The 9813-nt window shown below is 28.7% G+C and overlaps 1 protein-coding gene across 1 annotated transcript; it reads right to left on the bottom strand.

Moving 5' to 3' along the window:
• Nucleotides 1-6843: 6843 nt before the first annotated feature.
• Nucleotides 6844-7914, bottom strand: LOC111633237. Its single transcript, XM_023377773.1, has 2 exons — nt 7463-7914; nt 6844-7408 (listed from the first exon to the last, which is right to left on the bottom strand). The coding sequence occupies exons 1-2, from the start codon at nt 7912-7914 to the stop codon at nt 6844-6846; spliced, it is 1017 nt and encodes a 338-aa protein (XP_023233541.1).
• Between the last annotated feature and the right edge of the window lie 1899 nt (nt 7915-9813).

Here is a 9813-nt window from a genome sequence, read left to right as displayed (position 1 = left end):
AATTTTTATATTACATATATATTAATTTATTAATTACTATAAAAAACACTCAGTAAAATTCTAATTAATGAAATAAAATAAATTTTTTTTTACTCGTGTAAATTCACATGAAGTAGAAATAAAAATTTCAAATATTTATATAATCTAAACAATTCTTAATTAAATTGGTTTCTTTCGTAATTTGTTTAATTAATTCTTAATTAAATGGTAGAAAAATCTTTTAGTAGTTTACTTTGCAGTTTCTTTCAATAGATGGCAACTCTGATGTCTTTTACTCTACACTTCTGTCTTCTTAACTTTAAAGATATTTGCAGCACTTCACAGAATATTTTATATTTGTGTTCGTGTATCTATGTATAGTACATTGTACATAAAATAAACCCGAATGCTCGACGAACAACACTATAACAGATAACGTATTTGTATTTAATACAGGGACTTCGAGAGGGGGATGCTGAGGAGTCTACCCTGAGACTAGAGAAGAAATAGGGGCCCATAGTGGTTCCTATCCTTGTAAATTAATGTTATCTTTTATTAACAAAGAAATAAACTCTTTAGGGCTTCCTTTTATTAATAAAAAAAATATTCTATGTATTTCATTTATTTAAAAATAATGGCAAAAGGGGACCCGATGGTAAATGGACCACATACAAGCTCTTTGGTGTTGTGTATATCCTATATATAAAAACATGTATCAAGCAAATACGGTTTTTATACGTCATTATGCTCTCATATAAGTTAATTATCACATGCAATAAATACAATATTTATTAGAGTATTAGTATTATATGTAGTAATGTTTATATATAATATTTATATATATCTCTAGTTATTCTGTCCAGTATTTATGTGTAATCGTTTTGTATAGTACAAGATAGCCATAGTTACTTTATTTAGAGCAGTCTGTAGCTGTAACCAATAAGTGAATTGACACTAAAATTCGTATACAGAATTTGTAAAGGATACGGAAAAGGATTTTGTAAAAAACAAAACTAATTCAAAAACTTCCTGTAGGAATACTTTACCGGTAAATACAGGAAATAAAACAACAAAAATGCATTTATTCATTCAGCAAGAAACATGCCTTTTGTAGAAGTTGTTCACTGATGTAAAAAGAATGTTGTTCAATATGTCTCCCATTGTTCAGGTATAAAATTTGAAGGCGATGAACAGTGTGTTCTACATCTGACCGCAATTGCTTTCCAATGATGTTTCGCACTCAATCCTTTAAGTCTGACAAAGTTGCAACATTTCCGTGATAAATCTTATCATTTAAATAGCCCCAAATCCAGAAATCACACGGATTCAGATCCATACTATTATTTTCACTGACTTTATTCGTAACGTTTAAAGTAACAGATTAAACTATCACTTTAAGGTTGTTCTTTCCTGTAAAGAATTTTCCTGTAAAGAACCATAGCTTTTTTCGTATTCTTTGCTTAGTCTATATACAAGTTTTGGTGTTATTGATTTATAATTAGAATGCTCTGAATAAGGAAATCTTAATTATAGCAACCTTGTAGTTCTTCTGTATAATGTTTGTATCTAGTAATCGTGTATAATGTAGTGTTTACATGTAATTCTTGTGTGTGGTTTATGTGTATAACAACAAGTATATGCGTACATACACATATTTTCCTTTTATACAACTAAGAAACATATATAAACGTTGTTTATGAGTCTAGATACCATTCAAATCTGTTAAATTTTACTATTTCCATTTGACATAAGCTATCAATTTAAGGCAACCTCCACATTTTTTTTTTTTTTTTTTTCAAACATCCTGAGACATATTTTATATAAAACTTTCACTAGTCTATGCATATTTTATGAGAATGTTTTCGAATTTATTTCGTGTAGAAATTGATATGAAAATTCAGTTTGCAGTTTTTATTTTCTTTTTAGATATTAATATTTGAAGAGAGTTATGTAAATTTTTCATTAAAATTTACAATATTTCAAATGCTGTATGATATATTTGATTTTTCTTTTTAAATTTTATTTTAGTATTTAAATATATTGTAAAATATGAGGAGAGAATAATAATAATAATAATTGCTGTATTTTCAGTATACATCAATTAAAATGTAAATAAAATTCGAAATTTTTTAAGGTAAAGAGAAGAATGTAAGCTATTCTTATAAGCTGTAGAATTAATTAATTTCTGTTTATTCAGTTCACTAGAGTAATACTATTTATTCATACAATTTCCCATCTTTTTACATAGTTTGGTTTGCAAATTTCGAATCTATTAAACATCTTTTATGTAAAATAATTAATTTTTTTATAATATGCCACTTTATGAGCTTCATTCAACTTCAATAGTTACAGCTTTAGAATTTATTTTATTAAAGAAAATATATAAAATAATTGTGGAAAAAGATTAATATAAATTTATTTCGATATAATGCTAAAATGTATGCGGTCGAATCTCTGAGTGAATCTTGAAAGGTGAGCTGAAAGTTGAAAGGAAAATTTAATTTATTGCTTTTAACAGTTTATAAAATAATAATAATAATAATAATAATAATAAAATTGTACAGAAGTCTTTGTCTAATGTTTAAAGAACTCCTAAAAGTACAGGTAGATCGATGTTTTATTACAAGAGCCAGGGTTTCTCAGTGGAGGGTATTACTCCCTGGAGATTGAAGATGTCTCCTCATAATCTCATATAAAACACATTTTTACTAAAAAAACTCCTAAAGGGTTATTGTTTTTATGTATATATATGTATACAAGAAGATGGCAATTGCAATTGTCACCCCCACAGATAAGGAAAATACCCACCAGGAATGTTTTCATAAAGAAACACTGATGGGACATACGTTCAAATATGCAAGAAAAAAAGGAACAGTGTCTTTTGCCGGCGATGATAATTACTATTTTTTTTTCAAATCGTTCTTCAAAAAACACGTAAAACGTAGTCTTTGGTGTGGAAGTTTTTTTAATTATCACCGCAGGCAGAAGACATTGTTTCTTCTTTACATATTTTAAATTAATCGTAGCATGCAATAAAAGACCAATTTAAGTCTATGTTTTTAAGTGTTCCTCAGATAGCGGTGGGTCCTTTAGTGAGGCAAACTAAACATTTTTTTTTTTTCTCTGTCATCACAGAATAAATGGAATTATTAATAGGTTACAAAATTATTGGATGATTATTTATTCAAAAAGATGCATTCCTGTAAAAATGGCCGCCGTTTAAAGATGGCCATTATTGCATTTCTGATAATTCAGTGCAGTTTTAGTTGAAGAACAAGGCATAGTAGCTATAATCTTGGTCATTGCACAGAAGAAGGAATGTTTTTAGGAGTTTCAGCATGTTCGAGAAGAACTTTTTTTGTACAAGAAACAATTTTTTGTGATTGTCTACAATGTTAAACGTAGTTAGTACTTGATGCTTTTTTTTAAAAAAAGAAAAACTTACTTTCTATGAGCCAAGTGTCTTAATCACACGAGAAACCAGAAGCCAAACTATCCATCTTATTAATAATGACTAACTTTGTACAGTACAGTGCATGTTTATTTTTTGAGTAGTCATTTTGAGTAGTGGCCTTTGTCGACAGGTTAATAATTAAATTCTTAGTAGCCGGGGCCGTCATTGGGAAGTTATTTAGCGAACATTTTTGTTCAAAAGAAACGTTCCTGAAAAAAATGGCCGCCGTTTAGAGGTGATCGTTATTACAGGTTCGATGTATTTCTTATTAACTAAACAAATTATTTAGAATATATATATATATAATATTTTCTTTTGATTTTATGAAATAAAACAATCAATTATTTATAATAATAAAAATTTTAATACTGTTATAAAATTTAAATTTATACATTTTCTACAATAAAATATTTGTATGTAGAATGATTTAAATAAAAGATTTTTTATTAAATTTTCACACAAAAACCAGATTTATTTTGCTACTTTATAAGTATATTGTATATTTATGATTGTAGAAACTTTATTAGACTTTAAAATTTAATCATAGTCGTTGATTCAGTGCTTAAATGAATCACTTTTTTTTATATTTAAATCCAAAAATGGTGTAGGACTTTAAAGATAATCCGAGATAATATATTAAAACGTGAAAAGTGTTTAAAGATAAATGATCCAACAGCTGATACACGTATTCATTTTCTTAAAGTACAATATTACATTCATACTCCTACATCATTGCTGGCATTCTGTTTAAATCCTTTGATATATCTTTAACTAAATAAATAATTCAATCTTTCTATTTAATACTGCAAAAGCCCCGAATTGATTCAGATAAATTACAGCAATGATACGTTATTGCAAAAACTACTACAGACTTAAGTACTTTATATTTAATTAACTTCAAACGAGACACGAGCAAGAAAATCTTAACGCAATATATTAATGTAAAAATGTTAATTTTAATATATTAATTCAACAGAAACATTATTTTATTACCGTATATTACTAGTATAGTAATTAAAATTATATATTTTTTTTCAATCTTTTTCTACGTTAAAATATAGAAAAAAAATGTGGATAAATGTCCAGATTCGTGTGCCAGTTTTTTTTTTTTTTTTTGGTGTAATGGCTTGAAAACTGGTAGAAGGCTTACTTTATTTTCTAACAAAATAGGAAAGTTGTTCATTCGTATATTAATAGTTCCATAAAATACTTTTTTTCCCTTTATTTCTTGCCTTTAAAAAGTGAAAAGAAGTCAATACTTAAGTAATTATTTTTAGAAGACGAACAAATTTCTTGTATTTTGTAGTATTTCTGAGCTATTCTACTAACAAAGCAAGCAAATTTTTTGTCAGAAAATTACTTTTTTCTTTCGAATGTTGAAAGTCAATTTCACATTTCCAACTTGAATGTATTTTTTTTTATATATATACATTTACATTTTTTCTAAAAAATGCAAATTTAAAACAAAAAAAAAAGAAAATTATATAGTTTAAATCGTACATTTTTCACTACATTTGCCAGTAACTTCAATAGAAAATTCTATATAAACAAAAAGGAAAAAAAAAGATTTCGATTTAAGAAATGTGTATATTTATAAGATATTTATCAATTTTTAAAGAGTTTAATAATATTTTTTTTAAAATATTTAAACAGGAATAAAACATTCTTAAATGATAAATATAATGAAATTATATTGCTATTGTTTTCGAAGTATTTATTGTGTTAATTTTTAGTTAGTTTTTTTTTAGATTAACAAACAAAAATTGAAATTTATTTACAATATTTAATGAAATAAATGTCTTTTGATTCTTAAAGAAAGAATTATCTTTAATAACAAGACAATTGTTTCATTGTTTCTATAAAAGATTCAAATATTTTATTGTTCTTTTACTGTTAAAATACAATACTTTTAATACTTTTGTATTGTTAAATTAAAAAGAATTATGTTGTATTATTAAGTTTCAATTGTATTGTTATTTTTCTAAAATGTGTGATATTGTTAAAGTGCAAAATACTTGTATATACTTGTATATACAAGTATATACTTGTATACAAAATAATATTCAATTTGTTTAATTTTTAATGCTAAATAAATTTGCATTTTGAATTAAAATTTATATTTTATCGAGACAATTTTTTTTCGTGTATACGAATGAAGAAAATAAAGAAAACTAACTGAAAAAAATTACAATTTTCGTATATAAAATTCGAGATAATTACAAATTTCTTCTTTAATTACTGCACTTATAATGATATATTTCCAAGAAGTGATATTGCAAGCTGAAGTTTAAATCGATTATTTTAATTAATTAATGACACCTTTTGATTTATATAATTGATTGAGAAACACATGAAATTTAATCTTGTTAATTTAAAGATTTGTGAAATACCTTTGATGGCAAAAGTAGTCTTTCATTAAAATAGAAATTTATTATTTTTATTTATTTATTTTTTATTAGTTAAATTCTAACTTCTACATCAAATTTATTTAAGTTGAATTCTTAAGCAAGTCTGTTTGTATGTCCTCAAAATTAACGAAAAACTCTTGATAAAGAATTATAATTTATTTAAATTAAGATTTACGTAATGTAATTAAATCTATAATGAATAAATTAATAATATATATATATATCTTCCTTTCTTTCTTTCTGTTATTGGCGCTTTTAAAATTATATATAAAAATAATTGTTGTAGATTAAATTAATTAATTTATTAAAAATACAAATTGTAATATATAATGATATTTATTCAAGTAAATAAATTGAAATTAAATTTAAAAATTTCTTAGGAATCGATCTTCAGAAATCGAACCCAATCCTTATGTTCATAGGCAATACGAATCAAAGCGTTGTTTCTCATCCTTCACTCATTTTGTCAACTCCCATTGTGGATCAGATGTTCTCATAATGAGCATAACTATGATCTTACAGCGTATAATATGCCATATTTCGTGTTTATTAATCAACCAGACAACCGAATGCCATTCAATTTTATGCTAGAAGGTTTTATTTTATTTTAATTGAAAGAGGGGGGAGTGCCTCCGGTTCCACTCATAGGTACGACCTGGAGGTTGGAGGAGAAAAGTGGTGAAATGGGAGTGAGGGAGATGAAGGATAAGGGATGAAAGGGAGACAAAGTGGGGGAGACAGGTGAGAGTGCATGGCGCCTGCAACACAAGTATTGAAGGCATAACAAAACATAATACAGAAAAAGAATTGACCGAAATACATTGATGTGCGCCAGACAGCGGCGAGTAAAAAAAAAGTATACATATATAAGAGCTACAACATAAATATACATAATAAATTACATGATATGTACAGTGAGAAATCGCTTACAAGAAGCGTGCAAAACAAGAGGAGCTGGTTGGAAGCCTGAAACAATTGTCGTGAGAAAAGACAGCTAGTTGGTCAATCATTACTAGCAGACTGCTGATCGCGTGGTGGGTTGAGTGCTGCTGTTGTTTCCAGAAACTTGATGAGATGTCGATAAATATTCGGGTCTTCCATGAGTCTGCTGTTAGGGCATGGCCAGTTGTTTCCAGCATGGAATACATGCCCCATGAGTCTGTCCCTCTCCTGTTTAAAAAGTTCACAGTCCCACAGATAATGCTGGCTGTTTTGGTTTGAAGTACTGTTGCAGGGACAGATGTCCGTGTTTTTAGGATGAAACCTTTTTAAATAGCTATTGAAATTACCATGTCCAGTAATTAACTGGGTCATGGAGAATGTTGGTTTGAAGTGTTTCCATTTAAGTCTTTCGTTAACGCTTAAGATAAAGGTGTGCGTTAATCTGCCTGTAGATCCGTTATCCCATTCTTCTTGCCATTGACCAAGAGCGAATTCCAAAGTCCATTGCCTGATTTTCGAAGCAGGAATTTTGTTGTAGCAAGGAGTAAGGCTGGAAGCAGCGGCCTGTTTGGCCAGCTGATCAGCTGCCTCATTTCCAGGTACACCAGTGTGTCCCCGGACCCACCTAAAAGAAATCACATGCTTGTGGCTATTGGTGCTAAGATAATGATGGATTTACAGGATATTGTCACCCTTATTATGGGGACTGAAGACGGAATGGAGGGCCGTCGTACTATCAGTGTGAATAGTGATAGTTTTGTTGCAACGGAACCATTCAGAATAGATATAATCCATTGCCTTGGCAATGGCCAGGATTTCCGCCTGCGGCACACTGCAGTGCGGACCCAGCTTAAAAGCAGATCTGTGGGTGACACCGGTGTTATGGTGGTAAAGGATGAAAGCTGCCCCAACATCTGTTAGATTCTTCGATCCATCAGTATAGATGGAGAAGTCGCTGTCAACATCTTCACTTAAGTAGTTGTCACGAAGAGTAGGATAATTTTCATAATAGTCGGAATCTGCCAGCTTGTGCTCGATGCCAAAGTTAGCGATGTCGCTCTTTATGTGGTCCGGAAAAACAGAGAGGATGTTATTATGACTATTACTGCTGTTGGAAACTTTGTCATTCATTTTGTTATAGATATTCCAGTTCAAAATAGTTGATTGGGAGGTTAACACTTTTACTCCAGTTGGAAACCTTTTCAAGTAAATTATTACAGAGGACAGGCAGTTTTCCGCTGTTCTTGTCCGACACGAGAATCACTGTGTCGTCTGCGTACCCTTGCAAAAGGTCCATTGAAGGTTACTCATTCAGGCTTATACACACTTTTATTCTGCTCATCAGTGGCCGAGTTATTACCACTGAACACTGGTCGTGGGTTTGCGTCTGGCCGAGTGAAGTTTTCCTGGTTTTCTTCACGTGCCTAACACTTAAATAGGGGGACAGTTTCCCATTGAAAGTCCTCCCAGGAGGCACCTCTCTTGGCAGATCGTTCGTGTTCTACGTTGCTTTACTCCAAAACTAACCAACATTTTTGTTTCTCAAACTTTAATTTTTTTCTTTAAACAGTTATAATTACTATTTACACTTTGAAATAAATAATTATTTTCATATTTTTCATTATTTTTATTAGATATATTCCTCATAAGGTTGTTTAGAATATCTTCTACTTCGCGACATGAATGATATTACTTAAATAAATAAATCTTTAGTTTCCTTAAAAGGGGGGGAATCTTGAATGTAATTTTATTAACAATTCACAAGGAAATGCAATTTTGTTGACACATTTTTTATTGAATAATTTATTGTTAAAATGAAGTTACATTTATTTTATTATGTACACTAAAGCTTTATTAATTTAAATCTTTGCTGCCTTTGAACACTGAAAGGGCCATTTTTTCAGGCTCATTATGGAGTTGGAAGCCATTTTCTGGAAGCAAAAGTCTTCCAGGAAGCTTCATAATAAAAAGACAAAGTCGATTACTTCTACTGTTATAAGACTAGAGAAACTATAAACTCTTTATACACTACAATGAAATTCTATTCTATATTCTAAAATTCAATAAAAATTTTAAAAAGTTAAATGTCATTTTTATTAAAATCACAAATGTCCTTGTCATCTTACTCGTCATCTTTTCTCTTCCTCTTCCTCCTCCTCCTCCTCCTCTTCCTCCTCCACCGTGTCAACAATTTTGTGGTCTGTGAGTTTTATTATTCTTTTCTTGCCACACAAAATTACATTTAAAGCATGAAAATTTATTGTTTTTATTATACTGTAGATGTTCGCCTGTTCCAATTAAAAGAAGACAACTTAAAGGAGTGTCCTATTTAGGGGTTAGGTAAAATACAGGAGTGTTTGACTTACAAAGGAGTCTAAAATCTTAGATAGGTGTTAAACTTAGAGAGGTAGACAAATTGTATGGGTGTGCCAAGTACAAAGGGGTGTTCAGTTATAAGGGAGTACAACTTGAAGGGTTTTTCTATACATATATTTTGAAAAAGATTCGTCTTTTTCGATATATATTGTTTAAATTCAATACCATTTATTTTTATTGATCTAGTTGATAATATACGATATTGAAACGATTACATCTTGTATAAAAATAACGAAAAAAACATAAAAAGTTTTATAGAATGTTCTCAAATGTAGAAAAATAATGTCTTTGATTGCTTACTTCTTTGATAAATAGTTGTTGAGAAATAGAGCATGATAAAAAGTACACAACAAATTCAATAATTCGAGAATTACAAATTTAATTATTGTTTTATTATTATTATTATTATTATTTAATTAAGCGTTTGAAATCACATATATTATAAATTACGAATTTATCATAGAGCCAAAATATTAAAAATTTTATAAATGTTTTACTTGTTTTAAAGCTCATTAATTTTAAAAATAAACCGAAAACAATCTACAATTAATGCTTAAATTTTAAAAAGAAACTGTTTAACTTTTAAAATATTTATTAAATTATTTATTATAGTATTATCCAAGATCAAATAGAGTTACTATTTAGTCCAAGCCC

This window comes from Centruroides sculpturatus, unplaced genomic scaffold, assembly GCF_000671375.1.
Source record: "Centruroides sculpturatus isolate CEXI.00-Female unplaced genomic scaffold, Cexi_2.0 scaffold818, whole genome shotgun sequence".
Lineage (NCBI taxonomy): Eukaryota > Metazoa > Arthropoda > Arachnida > Scorpiones > Buthidae > Centruroides > Centruroides sculpturatus.
This window is presented reverse-complemented; position numbering and strand designations above follow the sequence as displayed.

What these genes read in the sequence shown, in the direction of transcription:
- LOC111633237 (XM_023377773.1), bottom strand. Translation starts at nt 7,914, where the DNA reads ATGAATGACAAAGTTTCCAACAGCAGTAATAGTCATAATAACATCCTC. An exon ending in AATAAGGGTGACAATATCCT is followed by an intron (nt 7,409 to 7,462) that starts GTAAATCCATCA and finishes GATTTCTTTTAG; the next exon opens with GTGGGTCCGGGGACACACTG.